The 20162-nt window shown below is 38.1% G+C and overlaps 1 protein-coding gene across 5 annotated transcripts in view; it reads left to right on the top strand.

The window, feature by feature from the left end:
• The window catches only part of LOC150082988 (uncharacterized), a 1785507-nt gene that overhangs the window by 1449020 nt on the left and 316325 nt on the right, over nt 1–20162 (top strand). For all 5 annotated transcript variants that reach the window (XM_090377722.1, XM_090377724.1, XM_090377725.1 and 2 more), the window contains one exon: nt 9541–9630. In XM_090377722.1, the coding sequence (XP_090233848.1) occupies nt 9541–9630 (90 nt within the window). The remainder of the gene's footprint in view (nt 1–9540; nt 9631–20162) is intronic.

Below are 20162 nucleotides of genomic sequence, written 5' to 3' on the forward strand. Positions count from 1 at the left end.
CATCGATATATACAAATGAAAAACCTTTTGTGGCAATGGGAAATTGTAGGAGCAAAGCTGAAAAATATGTAATTAATGATATTGAAATTTTGCAAGATTATTTAATGAAAAAACTTTCGAAGCTACAGGCCAGTAAGGCTCCTGGAGTTGATGGAATATACCCTATAATCTTAAGGGGGGGGGGGGGAGACGGCAAGTGAGTGCATTGAATCATTGAGGCTAATTATGCAAGTATCACTAGGCTCTGGGGAGATTCCCTTGGATTGGAAAAGTGCCAATGTATCTCCCATACATAAGGGTGGCTCTAAGAGTGAAGTGGAAAATTATCGACCTGTCAGTCTGACTTCAGTGGTAGGGAAAATCATGGAGGCAATGATCAAGGGTGGAATTCAGGATCATTTGGATCGAATTGAAATTCTCAAGGATACTCAGTATGGTTTTGTAAAGGGGAAATCATGTTTAACAAATCTGGTTCACTATTTTGAAAGGGCCACTCACGAGCTGGATTTAGGGAATAATTTCGACATTGTTTATTTAGATTTCAGCAAAGCTTTTGACTCAGTCCCACATGATCGGTTGCTTTATAAGCTGGAACAGGTTGGAATCACTGGGAAACTTAGATGGATAGCAGGATGGCTTCAGGGCAGGAGGCAGAGGGTTGTGATAAATGACTATTCCTCAGATTGAGTTGATGTAAGAACTGGTGTTCCCCAAGGATCAGTATTAGGACCACTGTTGTTTTTAATTTTCATAAACGACATCGATGAAGGGATAGAGGGTGTGATGTCTAAATTTGCAGATGATGTTAAAATTGGTAGAGTAGTTAATGATCACTGTCAAGCTGAGCTTCTTCAGAGAGACCTAGATAGACTTCAGGAATGGTCAGAAAAATGGCAGCTATGCTTTTATCCAACAAAGTGTAAGGTATTACACCTGGGAAAGTAATCCCAAAATAACTTATTCACTTGGTGGAATTCAACTAAACACAGTACTGGAGGAAAGGGACTTGGGTGTTACAATACGTTCAGACATGAAATTCTCTGAGCATTGTAAACAAGTTGCAAGGAAGGCCCATGGTGTCCTATCGATGATCTATTGAACTTTTGCAAGTAGAGATAGGGACATGATAATCCCATTATATAAGGCTTTTGTTAGACCACACTTGGAATACTGTGTTGAAGTATGGAGACCGCACCTAAAGAAAGACATCGAACTTCTTGAAAGGGTGCAAAGACTCACCTGGTGAGATCAGCAAAAGGGCGTCCTTATGAAGAAAGACTTCGAATATGTGGGTTGCAGAGTTTGTAAACTAGACACCTTAGAGGAGATTTTATTGAGGTGTTTAAGGCTCTGAGAGGCATCAGTAAAATGAATGAGGACAAAATTTTCAAGATTATAAATTATGCTAGAACCAGGGGGCATAAATTCAAGTTACGGGAGGAAATGTTTAGATTGGACTGCAGGAAGTTTTATTTTAGCCAGCGAGTTATAAATTACAGGAATAAGTTGCCTACATGGGTGGTAGAGGCTGACAGTTTGGGGAAATTCAAAGGTCATCTGGATAGTACCTTTTCTTTTATTAATTGTTATTATTTATTTATTTATTATTATTTTTTTTATCATTGTTTTATTCTTTTTTTTTTTTTTTTTTTTTTTTTTTTTTTGGCTGATGCAGCATAAGCCATAGGCTTTCTTGCAGCATGCTGCCAATACTAATACTAATACTAATAAAAATTATTATTATTATTAGCCATATGGTGCAAGGAAGCCTAAGGCTTTTGCTGCACCAGCCACAAAAAAAAAAAAAAAAAAAATCCTGAGTTACCCCTGTGTGTGTGTGTGTGTGTGAGAGAGAGAGAGAGAGAGAGAGAGAGAGAGTCAGAAATAGAAAGGAATCACCAAGAAAGAGAAGAAGAATGATGATATCCAGCTCGGGACCCTGGGTGTGCCAAGCCCATACTCACCAGGTGTGAGATCCTGAGGTGAATTTTAATAGACTATCACTGTTTGGAATAGTGTTTTTCTGTTGAAAAATCAAACATAGCCAGAATTTTTAATGGTTATCCCATATATGCGAAGTTGCTAAAATCTTTAGCAGTACATTTACATTTGTTCTATAGATAAGATGAGGTTTGAAAAGATAGAAGGAGCTTACTGACATTGGATACAAATTTCTTTAGAGGTATAATCTTAATCTGTATACTATACACTGGATAGATCTTATGTTATTCACTGGAAATTTCAACCTCTATACTTTTCTAAAATACAGAAGTGGTAATTTTCACTTTATTTTGGTTAAGTATTGACTTTAAAGGTCAATAATTAATCAACAAATCAAATAAATAAAATGGAAAAATACATTCTACCAATATGTGTGAGTTAAAATAGCATATTTTCTTTGAACATATTTTGTATTATATTTAACACAGCTGAGAGAACTGTGAATGATAAAGGATTTAATTTTTTTTTGTTTTATTATTATTTTAAAGTAATTAAATTTTAGCATAATATATGTAAATCAAAAAGCCATACTTTAATAAAGCTGAAGTTTTTGTCTTTTTCAGCCCTCCTACATATTTCATACAAAAATATAAAGTCCATTATAATACTGCTTGTTACAAATGAGCATGTGCAAAGATTATAGTTTTGAATGCATATTTTATTTATTTATAAAAAAATGTCCAATACAGTAATATACAACCCCAAACACTAGGCATGTGTTATTAATGTAACCTTGACTCTGTCTAGTGCGACATATGCATATGCATTGAGAAAACAAAAGCGAGAGTAGGAGTATGGTATAGGTCAAATTACTGTGATGAGAACAGCAAACAGTTATATAGATATAAAATAAAAATGACTTACGATGGGGGATTATTGATTCAAACTTCTGCATCAGAAACTTTCATTAGTGGAACTTTTCTAGATGACTGCTTTCAGTACCAACAGGAGAAAGCAATATCCTTGATCTGATTGACATCAGTGATTCATCATGCCTCAAGAATCTTTGAGTAAGGTAACCACTAGGTGTCAGTGATCATAGTGTATTGATATGGAAATTATTCAGAGAAATAGCTGCTGACAAGGTAAATAGAAGGGATTTGATTTTTGCGTGGATAATTACAAAGGGCTTAGACATTTTTTAAATTCTTTTCAGTGGGACCAATTACTTGTCTGTAAATAAATGCCAAATGAAAAGTGTTTAGGAAAGTAATCATAGAAGCTACTAAGTTTTTATACCAACTAAGAGATATTGCTTAGACCAAAATGGATGTCAGAAGACAAAGATCAGTGCCTAGTCTGCAGGTTGCTCGCAGACAGTGCTTGATCTCAATGGATTGAATAGCTGAAACTATCCAATTTCGACTGCCATATTGATATCACATTAATTTTTTACACACACATGCTTGCAAAATGGTTCTGGATATTTTAATAGGAAACACAAGATTGCTTAGACATCCCTCTCGCTAGTGGATGAACCCACCACGTGGCAGTTATATAGGTACACTGCATCACTACATTCATGTAGACGGTAATTCGATGTCAGTATGGATAAACGTCATGAGTTAACCGACTTTGAAAGAGAGATGATAGTGGAGGCCCAACGCATAGATCACTCTATCGCGGAGATAGTACAGAAATTGAACTATCCCTGTTCAACAGTATCAAGAATGCGTTGGGAATACGCCATTTCCGGAATAACATCTCATCATGGACAGCGCTGTGGGTGGAGAAAGGTGTTGGATGAACATGGCTGTCGATGTCTGTCTCGCATTGCTTCAGTCAACCAGAGAGCGACAGTGGCACAAATTACCACCAACTTCGATGAGGGAGGTGCGAGAAACATCTTCACCAAGACCATCAGGTGATCATTAGCTGCAATAGGTTATGAGAGCTGCCAACCCACCAGAGTTCCATTGCTAACACCATGACATGGGACTCTACACCCAACTGAGTGAAAGAACGTCGGCACTGGACCTTGGATGATTGGAGACGGGCCGCCTGGTCTGATGATCCCATTTCCAGTTATATTGAGTGAACAGGAAGCAGCGTATCTGGCGGAAGCTTCTTGAAGCCATGCACCCGTCATGTCAACAAGGAACTGTTCCATCCTTGCAGACCATTGCATCCTTTCATGGTCATCATGCACCTACACTAGTAGGTATGTCTAGACTCATCTCTGAATGGTGCAGGTTATGTGTCCATCCTTGCAGACCATCGCATCCTTTCATGGTCATCATGCACCTACACGGATATGGACTCTTCCAGCAGGACAATGTGCCTGCTGGAATAAGTAACAATAGTCTTCTCTATTAGTGAAGCGTAACTTATTTGGGTTAGTGCAATACGTGGGCAACTCGTTGTGAAGGATGAGCACAATATGAGATACAGACGAAATGATGCTTTTCACACTACTATCATAGTTTTTCTTTGAGTTGTCTATGGTGTATCTACACCGATATTATAAAATCTTAAACTCTTAAAATATTATGCCTGGTTGTATTTAGTTTTATTTAAATAAGAAACATTACGAAGATTTGTCCCCGTTTTAAGTGGAATATTCTGGAACTGATTATCCTTGGATAACGAGGATCCCGTGTAGTGCAACATTCCTCGTTATCCAAGGTTATTTTTTTATTTTTTTTGCCAGTGCAAGGAAGCCTGTGGCTTCCTTGCACTGGCAAAAAAAAACAAGTATATAAGAAAATGCAAATTATATATTTCCCTCTTCACATATTTAACTACCCAGTTGACCTTTGCATTTATTCAAACTGTCGACCTCAACTACCAGCGAGGGCAACTTGTTCCACAAATCAATGACTCGCTGGCTAAAAGAAAACTTCCTACAATGTAACCTACACCTCAACCTGTATAATTTGAATTTATGATCGGTAATTCTGGAATTCTTAATAACAGTTAGAATTCCACCTTCATTCATTTTACCAATCCCTCTCAGAACCTTATAAACGTCAATCAAGTCACTTCTGAGATGCCTGGTTGCCTAGCTCTGTAGCTCACATAATTGGAGGCTTTCCTCATATGGTCTTACCTGATCTTACCATTCAAGTTGCCTGTCTTTGGACCCTTTCCAGGATCTCAATGAATTTTTTTTCAGATGATATCGCCCTACTTGAACACAGTATTCCAAATGTAGTCTTACAATTGCCTTATACCATGGGATTATTACCTCTCTATCTCTACAGGATAATGTTCAATAAAACATTGCTAGCACTCCATGGGCTTTCCTGGTTGCCTGTTTACGCTGTTCAGAAAACTTTATATTTGCCCATACTATAACTTCCAGAACCCTTTCCTCCTTCACTTTTTAATTCAACCACACCAAGAGTATAATTTATTTGTTGGTTGCTCTTCCTCAAATATAAGACCTTGCATTTTGCTGGATTAAAACATAGCTGCCATTTCTCTTACCATCTTTGAAGTCTGTTCAAGTCATCCTGAAGGAGCACTGCTTGGCACCAATCATTAATGACTCTGCCAGTCCTTATGTTATCTGTAAATTTTTATATCATGCCTTCTATCCCTTCATCAATGTCATTTATGAAAATGAGAAACAACAGTGGTCCAAGAACCAATCATTGAGGGACCCCACTCCTGATATTACACCAATCTGAAGAATATCCATTAATCACAACCCTTTGCCTTCTGCCTTGCAGCAACCCAGCAATCCATCCTAGAATCTTACCAGTAATCCTAACCTGTTCAAGCTTATATAGTAACCTCTCATGAGGGACCAAATCAAATGTTTATCTAAAATTCAAATATCGAAATTATTCTCTAAATCCAGCTCATGAGTAACTTTGTCAAAATAGTCTACTAGGTTAGTTAAGCATGATTTACCTTTAACAAAGCCATGTTGTTATCATACCTATCTAAATGTCCCTAGATTGCACTTTTAATCACTCCTTCTAAGATTTTTCCTACCACTGAAGTCAGTCTAACTGGTCTGTGGTTACCAACATTACTCTTATCACTGCTTTAGTAGAGCTATCTCACAAAGAGAAAAGAACTTTAGTTCTTCAGCCTGTGTAGATTAATAGCCAAAAATGGAAGAAATGAATCTGAAAGAGAAATATCAGACTTGATTTTCTTTAGAGAAGTTCAGATTTGTATATTTACAGAAAATAATAATTGCCTTTCATTATAATTAAGTAGAATGTAGGCTAGACACCCATAATTTCATGCTACTGTTTGGTCACTCACCCTCCATGAAACTCCTCTGAAATGGCTGTAATATTCTAGATTTTTTGCCTTAGCATGTTGAAGTAGTATGTTGTATTGCATCTCTATCAGGCCCAGTGGGAAGATATTTAATCATGGTGACTCACTGGTTGGGGATTAGCAGTTATTACGTTTTGTACTTTCTTAATAATATCTTTAGTCTTTTATGTGCTACTGTTTTTTTGGTTTTATTTGTCCATTTATATTGTTTACGCTACACCATTGTGTCTGGCCAAGTACAGTTCGTTGTGTAGCGAAACTGCTTTGTATCACAGTGCCATGTTTTTACTATCCAAAAGCTTCTCAAAGTTCACCCTTTGTCTTTGAGGATATTATCATGCAAAATAAGAGAAATTCTGGCAGAATTTATGGCCATGAATAGTAAATCAGCTAACTACAGTAAATTTGTCACAAGTATCTTGGGAAAAAAGGCTATGTATTATTTTTTAACAATGTCATATGTATGATATTCTTTATATAATACATAGATAGAATTAACAGAAAGTTATTATTTTTTTGTTGAATTAATTTCAAATTTTATTTTTTGTGAATATTGGCTTAATTTGCTGTATTGGAGTAATAATGCCAAAGTTTCAGGAAATTAATGCCTCCGCAAACTTAAACTTGGCAGAAGTTAGTTGTTTTCTGTTTCTGTTTTGTTACTAACATTTTTCTGAAAATTTAAGTATAATTAATAAACTTTTTTTTTTTCATTAAAACTAATGAGTATTTTTGTGGCCAAAAAACATACTATTTGCAAAATTTTTAATTATTATTGAAAAAATTAAAGAAATAAAAATATCAAGCAATGAAATCTATTAGTAAAAGGTCACATATTAGCCTGGGGCGTGTCAGGCTACAAACATCACTCATGTATGTTACAAAGGTGACAAAGAAGCCTATGGCAGATATAAACTAGTCTGTAATCAAGTCACAAAGGAGGCAAAGGCAGATTACGAGAAATACTTGGCAAATGATGTAAACAGTTCTTTACTTATGTAAACTGTAGAAGAAAAGGGATGAATCGGATTGGACCACTTAACACAGATGGGTTGACTATTGATGATCATGCTAAGGTAACTGATAAACTGAATGAGTATTTTGCATTAACATTCACACATCAGGAGTTTTTCAATGAGTGGAATACCAGACGTTTATCAAACTCTAACAGGGAGCTAAGTGATTTTGTAATAACTGAGAGCAAAGTGGAGGAGAAATTGATAAAGTTAAACATAAAATAGGCACCTGGGGTGGACAGGATCTATCCAGTTATATTAAAGGAGGCAGCAAAGGACGTAAGCAAACCCTTAGCTATAATTATGAAAGCTTCCTTGGACTCAACGGAGGTCCCCATTGAATTGGAGGTGTGCAAATGTATCATCACAAAGGGGGTTCAAAAGGTGACTCAAGTAACTATAGACCTGTTAGTTTAACTTGTGTTCTGGGGAAAATAATTGAATCACTGGTTAAAAAGCATTGCAGGATCATCTAGACAAGACAATAATAGTTAAGACACAGCATGGGTTTGTTAAAGGGAGGTTTTGTCTGACCAATTTGATTGGATACTATGATGTGGTCACAAAGGAACTGAATGCCAAAAATAATTTTGATATCATATACTTGGATTTCAGGAAAGCTTTTGATACTGTTGCACATGGAAAACTGCTGTACAAATTGGAGAGGTATGACATTAAGGGTAAGTTGCTACAATGGATAAAGGGATGGTATAGTGGGAGATGACAGAGAGTGGTAATCAATGGACACTGCTCTTCATGGACAAATGTTATTAGCAGAGTTCCCCAGGGTTAGGTGTTGGGCCCATTGTTGTTTTGTATATTTATCAGTGATATTGATCAAGGTATATCAGGTTTAATGTCCAAGTTTGCAGATGATACAAAGGTTGGCAGGGTTGTTAACAGCAGTAAAGACAGTATGCTACTCCAACTGGATCTGGATAAATGGACTGAGAAGTGGCAACTGAAGTTTAACATTGACAAATGCAAAGTACTGCATATGGGTAGCAATAACCAAAGAGAAACATGCCAACCGTGTGGCACTACACCCAGGGAAGTGGAAAGCGAAACAGGCCCGGGGGGGGGGGGGGGTAATTGTGCAGTCAAATATGAAGTTTGCTGAGCAGTGCAGACAGGCTGCCAGGGCAGGTCATAGAGTCTTGTGAATGATATTTAGGAATTTTGCTAGCAGGAACAGAAAGGTGATTATCCCGTTATACAAGGCAATGGTCAGGCCACACCTAGAGTACTGTGTACAGGTCTGCAGGCCTCATTTTAGGAAAGATGTAGAGTTACTAGAATGAGTACAGAGAAGGGCAACAAGGTTGGTGAGGGGCACAAAGGGGTGCTCTTACCAAGAAAGGCTTAAGTTCTGCAAATTGCAGTGCCTGGATAGTAGGCACCTGCGAGGTGATCTGATTGAGGTGTATAAGGCCTTGAATGGGTTGAGCAAGCTGAATACTGATGGGATTCTTCCTCTTACTCAGATTAGGAACCTAAGGGGGCACAGATTCAAATTGAGGAAAGACGGTTGTAGAATAGATGTTCAGAAATTTGCCTTTAGCCAGCAGGTAGTTGATTGGTGGAACAGACTTCCATCTTTTGTTGTGTAATTTGATAGCCTAAATAAATTTAAGGCTGAGCTGGACAGGCATTTGGAACGAATGGAGGGGTGAAATGGGAGGGTTTTTTTTTGTTTGTTTTTTTGGCTGATGCTGCATAAGCTTGCTTTCTTTCATTATATGCCTCTACTAATGTTAATGCTAATGCTAAAATGGGACACTACTACCAGAGGATTAATGGTGGATTTACTGAAGAAACATATCAGGGGTTTGTATGGGTCATGAAATCTATCAACTGGACTCAGTATCAGCTTATAGGATCTGCACTCTTTAGCAGTGGCAGCAAGTAAATGTTCCACAGTTCAGCACTTATGAATGGCCCCTATATTCACCCAACCTGAAAATGGTTCAATTTATTCATCTGAAGCATTTTGTAAAGAAAGTTTTCTGAGAGCCTTTGCTTAGTTTAAAATCTCTTGAGAAAAGTTTTAAACAAGATTCTTGTAATATTTTGGAAAACAACATTATGCCTTGTTTTTGTGTACTGTTGTGTACTTTCTTTTTTGCAGGGAAAACTGTTTTCAAGGATTCTCTCCAGTATGAATGGAAACTTAGTTACCGATTTTAATATTTTGATTTAAGGTTACTTGCCTTTTTCATATGTAGATAATAATAATAATGTGCTTACTCTAATTCTCTCTCTCTCTTTTTTTTTTTTTTCCCAGTCTGAAATACCCAACAGCAGGAAATTCAGAAATTTTAAACAGCCTCCTCAGTCCACCTGGATTTGGAACAACTTGCATGTCTATCAACAGGTAATATATCATAGTTTAGATAATACTTTAAATTTTAGTATTTTCTATTTTGCTGATGTGCAAAACTGATAATGTTTTTAAAAAGAAAAAGATTGTGTGTGTGTGTGTGTGTGTGTGTGTGTGTGTGTGTGTGTGTGTGTGTGTGTGTGTGTGTGTGTGTGTGTGTGTGTGTGTGTGTGTGTGTGTGTGTGTGTGTAAAAATAGCACTGTGTGCAATAAGAGCTAATTTTTAAGCACATTTACATACTTTTGCATAAAGATGTTATCTACACCATGTCTGTCAGTCTCTCTTTCCATCGGCATTTAACAACTCAATTACCCAATGGATGGATTTTCATGTAATTTTATATTTAGTTCATTTAGAAAGGTTTGTCAAGAATCCCACATTCCATTAAAATTGGACAAACAGAAATCCAGCAATTATTATTTCTGGGTTTTTTTTCATACATTTTTTCACATAGGCTAGCCATATACCATATATTGTAGTTCAGGAATCTCCACCTTTTTAGCCTAGGGGCCAAAACAGATATAATGCTGAAGGTTGGTTGGTTGGTTTGGTTTTTAATGGCGCATTGGCACCTAAGGCCATAATGCGCCAAGACAATAATGCTGAAGGTTTCAGGCTGCATGAGTTCTCTTGAGAAATGGGTTGCAGGCAGAAAGAACAGTTTCTTACCACTAATTATGCAGTTTTCAAAATCAAACCTAATTTTTGTTATCAGTGATTTTCTTTAGAGTTTGATTTTTTTTTTTTTTTTAGATTTAATAATTAAATTAGAAAACCTGGAAATTATTAAATAACTAATAACATTCATATTATATGGTTATAATAATATTGTTAAACACCGAGGAAGATACATAAAACATAAAAAAAACTATACAGGAAAATCAAATATTATTAAAATAAAAAAAAAAAAAATGGCTATTTTCAAAAGTCAGGGTGAAAATATTATTAGCATATGGTGCAAGGAAGCCTGAGGCTTATGCTGCACCAGCTAAAAAAAAAATTCTGAATTACCCTGAGAGAGAGAGAGAGAGAGAGAGAGAGAGAGAGAGAGAGAGAGAGAGAGAGAGAGAGAGAGAGAGAGAGAGAGAGAACAAGTATCAGAAGGGAATCGCCAAGAAAGAGAAGAATGATGATATCCAGCTCAGGACCCAGGGTGTGCCAAGACCATACTCACCAGATGTGAACCCCTGGATTATATTTCATGATATGCTAGTTTTAAGTTTAGGAAAGTGGAGCATAACACTTAAAGTTGCATTGGCCACGGGTTACACAATATGAATAAATGGACCATAGGTTGGATACCCATCCCTGTTGTAGTTGAAGCACTGTACATTATGTTTGTTGCCTTATGCTAATTGAAGGAATGAATGAGCAGTATGAGAGATGTGCAAAAATGAAATGTTCTTAGTTCATGCATAAAGGTTGTTGTGTTTTGAGGAGCTCATTTTTTGTTATCAGTTTACTAAATATATTGATTATGGATTATTACTATTTACTTAACATATTAATCACAGCAGAAACATGGAATATGTTTCATATAAATTTTCAAAGATGCAAAACGTTTTATTGTTATTAAAATCCAGGAAGAAATAAGTAAAGTATATTATTAAAGCCACACACTGCAATACAGAAAAATCTGATCTGTTGTTATTTATTTAATTTATTAAATCACAGAGCATTACATATGTACTGCATTTCACTTTTTAGTAAAGTTCAGAAGAAAATAAGTACATTACAAAATTTTATTTTGTCCAGCAAAGTGTAAACAATTACTTTTATATATTATTAGTTTATTAATTAATAACTAACCAGCAAAAAGTTAATTAATATTTACTTTTCACCTTTATTAATCACAGAAAATTAAAATTCAATTTAAAAAAATCGAATGTGCCTGAAAGGTAACATACTGCAACACGTGTAACTCGAACAGAAAAACTTTTTTGTTTGTTTTGGTTAAAGATAATTAATGACAAGTTTTTGTAAAAGAAAACTGTTTTAATAACTTGCAGCAAGAGTCAAGTTATAAAGTTTCTCATCATCAGTAACCAACAAAATGTTTGACATATGAAAAGTTATTGTCTAATGATGTTTTTATACAGTTTTTTCAGATGTAAAAGTAAAGTAAAGTGCAGCCATTATCAACCCACTGCAGGATGGAAGCCTCCTCAACAATTCATGCTGAGGGAAATGGACCATAATCTGCCATGCTGGTCCAGTGCGGGTTGGCAGATCGACCGTATTCAGCAGTCAGGGGCTTGAACCCCCAGTCTAACTGAAAGAGCGTGTGCTACTGCACCCCCACTCCTGACCACTAGGCTACAGAGGTCTATTAAACCCAATTTGCTTCTTTCTGGAAACTGAAATAATTTTTATGCTTACTCATTTTGTAGATACTCCTCAAAATTATTTTAATTATCATAGCATTGATGCAATGAATAAATACCTTCAGAAATGCCATCAGGTAGTAAGTGCTGAGTTGCAAAAGTTTTTGTAAATTGATCATGGGAAACATTATTACAGGTATTTAAAATAATTTCATTTTACAGAAATACTTACACAGAATAAATGTACTGCAGTGTTCACTATATATATCACTGCCCTCTTGTGTATATTAGTAGTAATGCATTAGTATTTCACATTGAAAAGTTTCTATAATGAGCTAAAATAATCCCAGGAACTCGCATCTGGTGAGTATGGGCTTGGTACACCCAGGGTCCTGAGCTGGATATCATCATTCTTCTCTTTCTTGGTGATTATTCCCTTCTACTTCTCTCTCTTTTTCGCTCTCAGGGTAATTCATAATTTTTTTTTTTTTTTTTTTTGGCTGGTGCAGCATAAGCTTCAGGCTTCCTTGCACCATATAGCTAATAATAACAATAATAATTAAGGTCGAAAACATCACAACCAAGCCAATTCCCATCAGGAGAAGAATCTTTCAGGAAGATGCCCTGAGCCCATTGTGGTTCTCACTAGCACTTAACCCACTATCTACCATACTCAACAGTAGCAAGTACGGATATAACCTCAAAGAAGGAAGTAAGAACCTGTACACCCTCACCCAACTGATGTACATGGATGACATAAAACTCTACGTGGGAACCGAGAAGCACCTCCAGCAACTACATCAGATCACCGAAGAATTCAGCAATGATATTAGGATGGAATTTGGTCTAGACAAATGCAAGACCCACAGACTGCACCAGGGAAAATTAGTCAACGGAAACTACCAGCTGCAGACTGGTAAAGAGATCGAGGCCTACAAATACTTGGGGATGATGCAGGCTCAGAAGTTACAGCACAAGGAAATTAAGGCCTACCTGACTGAAAAATACCATCAGAGACTAAGAAGCCTGCTGAAAGCAAAGCTGAACAGAGGGAACCCAGTTAAAGCCATAAACACCTATGCAGTCGCAGTGCTAACATACTACTTTGGGGGTCATAGATTGGGCTAACACCAAGCTGGAGGGTATCATGAGAAAGATAAGAACAGTAATGACCAACAGCCGCCAACACCACCCGAAATCTGCCGTGAAGAGACTGACAATTCCTGGGAAGAAGGAAGAAGGGGCCTGATAGACCTCATTGAGCAACAGAAGACAGCAATAGTTAACCTGAAGGATTACTTCCAGAAACACACAGCAGCACTCCACCAGGCCATAAGAAAGATAGACAAGTGGTATACCCCACTCAACATAAGCAAGGAATACCCCACCCAACCAGGAAGTACAAACAAAGCTAGAAAGATGGGCAGAGAAGACACTCCATGGCAGACACTACAGTGATCTCCATCAAAATCACATAGATAAAATTGCTTCCAATGCATGGCTCATGAGCGGGACGCTCTTCCCCGAGACTGAAGGATTCATGCTCGCCATCCAAGTCCAGGTAATCAACACCAGGAACTACAGAAAATACATTGCCAAGGAGCCCGGAGTGTTCGATGACACATGTCGATGATGCCATCTGGCCTCAGAAATGATCCAACACATCACCACGGGACGCAAGGTGATCACTCAGACTGAGTACACTCATAGCCACGACCAGGTAACCAGGATAATACATCATAAGCTAGCAAGGAAATACCAGTTGATCAAAGAAAGTGTACCGTACTACAAGTATGAACTCCAGGCAGTACTAGAGACCCCAACCTACAAGCTGCACTGGGACTGCACCATAATAACGGATAGGACAATCCCACACAACAGACCCGACATAACCCTTGTGGACAAGAAGGAAAATCCTGAAGGAAGTAATCCTTCAGGTTAACTAGTGCTGTCTTCTGTTGCTCAATGAGATCTATCAGACCCCTTCTTCCTCTTCCCGGGCTATTGTCAGTCTCTCCACAGCAGATTTCGGGTTGTGTTGGCAGCTCTTGGTCATCACTGTCCTTATCTTTCTTATGATATCCTCCATCTCGGTGTTAGTCCAATCCATGACCCCAAAGGAGTATGTTAGCATTGCGACTGCATAGGTGTTTATGGCTTTAACTGTGTTCCCTCTGTTCAGCTTTGCTTTCAGCAGGCTTCTGAGTCTCTGATGGTACTTTTCCATCAGGCAGGCCTTAATTTCCTTGTGCTGTAACTTCTGAGCCTGCATCATCCCCAAGTATTTGTAGGTCTCTCCATCTGCTATGGCTTTGATCTCTTTACCAGTCTGTAGCTGGTAGTTTCCATTGATTAATTTTCCATGGCACAATCCGTGGGTCTTGCATTTGTCTAGACCAAATTCTATCCTAATATCATTGCTGAATTATTTGGTGATCTGGAGTAGTTGCTGGAGGTGTTTCTCGGTGCCCGCGTAGAGCTTCATGTCATCCACATGCATCAGGTGGGTGAGGGTGTAAAGCTTCTTCCTTCCTTCTTTGAGGTTATATATATACTTGCTACTGTTGAGCATTGTGGACAGCGGGTTAAGTGCTAGACAGAACCACAATGGGCTCAGGGCATCTCCCTGAAAGATTCCTCTCCTGATGAGGATTGGCCTGGTTGTGATGTTTTCAACCTTAATGGTTGTACTCCATTTTGCCATCATTTCTCCTAGGAAGTTTGTCACTATCGGATTGATTTTGTAGATGATCAGCACCTCTATTAGCCAGCTACGAGGCACAGAGTCAAAGGCCCTGCGGTAATCGATGTAGGCTGTGTGCATGTTGCGGCGCTTCTTGTAGGCTTGCTCCATAACCATGGCATCTATGGTTAATTGCTCCTTACATCCTTTGCTCAGCCGCTTGCATCCTTTCTGTTGTTCGGCCATTATGTTCTGGCTCCCCAAGTGGTCTGATATCTTCCTGGTTATGCAGCTTGTCAGGATCTTGTACATTGTTGGGAGGCAGGTGATTGGCCTATATTTCGCTGGGTTTCTTGTATCTTCTTTAGGCTTCAGATATGTGATTCCTTGAGTGAGAAACTTCGGGATTGTCTCTGGGCACCTTATCATTTGGGTGAACTGCTATGCCAGGTGCTTGTGTGTGCAAGTGAGCTTCTTGTACCAGTAGTTGTGGATGTTATCTATTCCTGGAGTTCGCTAGTTGAGAGTTCTTGATCGTCTGTTTTACTTCTTCTTCTTCTTCCCGAATCTCCTACCCTCTCATTTCTCATATTTCCTTGGTTTTCTTGCATTCTAGTGCTATCCAGGTGGCTCGACTGTTATGTCTTACTTCCCTGCTCCATATGATTCCCCAGAACTCCTCAATTGTTTTCTTCTTGGGTGATCCATTCCCTTCTTTCCCGTCTTCTCAGAGATTCCTGTAGAAGCCTCTTTGGTCCTCATCGAAGATTCGGTTGTTTATTTTCTCTGGGAGCTCTCTTTATATTGGCATAGTGTCTTGCTGAGTGCAAGGAGGTTCTGATTCAATGTGTCCAAGTACTCTCCTATTCTCTGATTTTTTTGTCTCATGTTTGCTCTGGATGCTGTCTCTCTCTTGAGGATGCTCTTCACTTTCCTATTCAATTTCTTACTCCTATTGCCCCATTGGTATTGGGTCAATTGGCCTATCTTGACTCTTAATTCTTCTACTGAAGTCTTCTTTCCCAAGCTGGTGGTTCCTTCTGTTTTTGGTTCTTCTGCTGCTGGTCTCTCACTTCTCTTCGATTAATCTTCGTGGCTGCTACTGCAGAACAATACATGGCTGTGTGGTTGGCCTCCAGTGTTGCACCATTGCTGTTGAGGTAATGCGGTATTATGTGCCGATTCAGGTGGTCTGTGACTCTCCACATGGTTCTATTCGGCCTCTGCTTCAGTATCATGTGAGTCTTTGTGGGGTCCATTTCTTCGAATGGGCTTTCTTCCACTCGTCCTCTATTCTGGATATCATGACCTCGTCTGTTTCAACTTCAGCTGCTGTGGGTTGTATTTCTTCTTGTTCTTCCTCCTCTGGTTCCGTATTCTTTATCCTTTGTAGTTGATCGCTCATGTCCTGCTTGATTTTTTCCAAGATTGCAGGAGCTATAAGGTTCTTTTGTGGTCCACTATTTGCTGTTCGGTGACCTGAATATCCGGGAATCGTTCCAGCCACTTGGTATGTAGTCTTATTATTATTATTATTGTTGCTCTTATATTATTTCTCCCTGATTGTAGGATTCCACTTGGTAACAGGTCCTGCTACCAAGTACACAGGGTGGTTGTAATGTCTGGTGTTACTTTTGGTCGAGGAATGCTCTGACTATCCTACACGTGTTCAGGATTGTGAATTTCTGCAGTTCCTTGTAGGTGTTCTCAGGCACCTTATCATTCGAGTGAACTGCTCTGCTAGGTGCTTGTGTGTGCAAGTAAGCTTCTTGTACCAGTAGTTGTGGATGTTATCAATTCCTGGGGTTCTCCAGTTGTGGGTGTTTCTGATTGACTGTTTTATTTCTTCTTCTTGAATCTCCCACTCTCTCATCTCTTGTACATCCTTGGTTTTCTTCCGTTCTACTTCTATCCAGGAGGCTCGGCTGTTATGCCTTACTTCAAAGCTCCAGATATTTCCCCAGAACTGCTCAATCATCTTCTTCTTCTTCTTGAGTGGTCCATTTCCTGCTTTCTCATCTTCTCCCAGTTTCCTGTAGAAGGCTCTTTGGTCCTCATCGAAGATTTGGTTGTTTATTTTCCTCTGGGAGCTCTCTCTATATCGGTGTAGTCTCTTGGTGAGTTCGAGGAGGTTCTGCTTCAGTGTGTCCAGGTATTCTCCTATTCTTTGATTTCAGGTCTCATGTTTGCTGTGGATGCTGTCTCTTTTGAGGATGCTCTTCACCTTTCCAATCAATTTCTTACTTCTATTACCCTGTTGGTACTGGGTCAACTTCACTCCTAATTCTTCTATCTTCTGCTGAAGTTTTCTTTCCCAAGCTGGCGGTTCCTGTTTTCGTTTTTTCTGATGGTGGTCTCTCGTTTGTTTTCCATTAATCCTAGTGGCTGGTATGGCAACACAGTAAAAGGCTGTGTGAATAGCCTCCAGCATTGCACCATTGTTGTCAAGGTAATGTGGTATTATTTGCCAATCGAGGTGGTCTGTTACTCTCCACAGGATTTTATTTGGTCTTTTTTTAAGTATCACATGGGTTCTTATGGGATCCATTCCTTCGAATTCTGTTAGGGCCTTCTTCCACTCATCTTCTATTCTGGATATCATGACTTCGTCTCTTTCCACTTTGGCTACTCTGGGTTGTATTTCTTCTTGCTCTTCCTCCTCTGGTTCCATATTGACCATATTCTTTGTTGTTTGTAGTTGATTACTCATATCCTGCTTGATTTTTTCCAAGATGGCAGGAGCTATTAGGTTCTTTGTGACGATAGTCCTTTTTTGGTCCGCAAATCGCTGTTCGGTGACCTGAATATCCGGGAATCGTTCCAACCACTTGGTATGTAGTCACGACCTCTACATTTGTCATATCAGTCTCTAGCCTGGTTATTTTATTGTATTCTCGCATGAAGTACATATTCATTTCAATGCTACACTTCATGCGTTCGCGTCTTCTTTATTCCTGGGTGGTCACTAGCACAGTAGTGCAGGAAACACTTCCAGTTGGTGGGATTGGATGGTCTTGCCCTTCTCTTGTGGTAGCCATATGGGAGACAGTGCCACTTGCACCACTGCCTTGTTCGGGAGACTGTCTCCAACTTTTTGAGCCGACCCAGCTGCCTAAGGCCTGAACACAAGTGACTTTATTCTGTGCCACACTCGATACAGTATGATTAATATTTCTCTGTGACATCATCCATGGAGGTGGACTTGTTTGGCTTTGGCATATGTCCAGTGGGTTTTTAGTTTTTGCGAGTGACACCAGTTGGCACCACTATCTGCCTCAGCCGTCACTCTGACTTTGGGGAAGGTAAGTCCAATGGAGCAACTTTTGCGACGTTTTTTTATTTTTTTATTATTATTATTATATCAGTCTCCCAGTGTAATAGAGCCACACTCGCTTCCACCAAGGCAGGATTTGAACCCGGGTCCATCAGGCTGGTAGTCCAGTGTCTTAACCACTGGACCATCGCGCCCATTATTATTATTATTAGCCATATAGTGCAAGGAAGCCTGAGGCTTTTGCTGCACCAGCCAAAAAAAAATTTCGAAGTTACTCTGAGAGAGAGAGCAAGAGTCAGAAGTAGAAGGGAATCACCAAGAAAGTTGTTATTTGTTATTATTTGGTTTTGTTAGAAGCATTAGCAACTAAGGCCATATTGCTCCGGGGATATGCGGTGGTCATTTCCTGACCTTACCACATCCTCCGTATTTGGTGGTCACAGGCTCGAACCCTGGTCTAATCAAGAAGCATGTGCTACGCACTGCTGCTCCTACCCACCTAGCTACGGAGGCGCCCTTCCCACCAAGAAGGTGAAGAATAATGAAATCCAGCTCAGGACCCTGGGTGTGCCTAGCCCATACTTACCAGATATAGCCCCCCTGGGATTAAATTATCCAGCCTTTGCATTCTGATGTTCGTTTGCATGCTCCAATGGGTGTTGTGCATGTATTCTACTATCCACTGGTGCCGTCATCAATGATTGAAAATCTTAAATTTTTTTCTGTCATCCTATATATAGTCAATCTTTTACTGCAATAGTTTCTGAACTTATTTTTTTAGTTTTTCTAGAGAAGTGTGCGAAAACCTGTCAGGTTCTCCATCACCTTGTTTGCAACTATTTGACTTTTTTTCTTGAATACTGGCACAGGATTGGACAAGTGCTGATGTTTTGAAAATTTTGAATTTACGTGTTTGTTAATATTCACTCAAGATGTCTACTGCTCTGTGGAAGTAAATACATAATGAAATTTGAAATGCATATTTGTTTGTAATTCAAAATTAGCTGCTTGTTCCTCTCATCCTACTTCTATAAATATCTACAGGCTTACCCTAGTTATTTCCGAAATATTTATTATTGTTTTCTGACAGTAAAGTTGTGATCATGAAACATCTCATTCAAAATGTCTTGTTCTGTTGATAGCTACATATGCAGTTTTCAAATTTTGGGCTTCATAGCACACAAAATTTGAAATAAATTTTGAAATGAACCTGAAAAGAATGTAACTAATAATATCAAATATATATAATATGATTTTTTTTTTAATATTTGTAATAAAGCAGAAATATGTGTGCATGCACATGTGTTTGAAATTTTGTGCACTTATTGATTTTTTTTTTTCAACTGGAGCGCAGAAGAGATTAATAATTTATATTTCTGTTTTGTGTCTAAAATGTTTTTTTATGTTTCAATAAATTAATATATATTTTTTAAATAATAGGCGCAATAATAACACAACATTTTTAAATATTTAATTTTTTTATTAAAAATAAAAATTTAGATACAATATGTACTACGATCCATTAAGAAAAGGCGAAATATTTATATTGTAAAACCAGAAATTCAAAAAAACCCAAAATGTTTTCCAGAAATTAAAAAAAAAGGTTGATTGCCTATTGGGTGACTCTCGGAAATATACCTTCAAATGAATGCAGTATGCCAATGCACACATTTGAAGCTTCATACACTTAACAGTCTTCATTACACTTTATACACTTAACAGTCTTCATTAAACTTTATACACTTAACTGGAAAATGGAACTGACCAATAGATTCACATTTAAATTTTACATATAAAACATTTTTTAAAATTTTTAGTACAATTAATAACTTTTTTTTAAATAAAAGGAATAAAACACAACACGTTTTAAAAATTTTATTTTTTTTATTAAAACTTGAAAAGTTCAATATAGTAAGTAATTGAAGTCCATTAAGAAAGATGAAATATTGTTATTGTTCATTTAGAATCAAGAAAATCCAAGATATTTTCCAGGATATAAAAAGAAAATCAGCACCTGTTAGGTGCTCCATCACTGTTTGCAACAAATGGTGCCACCATTACCACAATAACCCTTTAGGCCAGAGAAGTTTTTCTGAAAATAATTGTGTTACCTCTTTATTGTGCTTGAAGTGCTTCTGGAACACAAAACATTGTTTTCCTTTTAAAATGCCAATATCGAATATTCATTGTCTCAATAATGATCAGTTTTTACCATCATGGAAAAAACTGTGGACCTAAAACCAT

Source organism: Mastigoproctus giganteus, chromosome 7 (genome assembly GCF_048544385.1).
Source record: "Mastigoproctus giganteus isolate SK-2022 chromosome 7, ASM4854438v1, whole genome shotgun sequence".
Lineage (NCBI taxonomy): Eukaryota > Metazoa > Arthropoda > Arachnida > Uropygi > Thelyphonidae > Mastigoproctus > Mastigoproctus giganteus.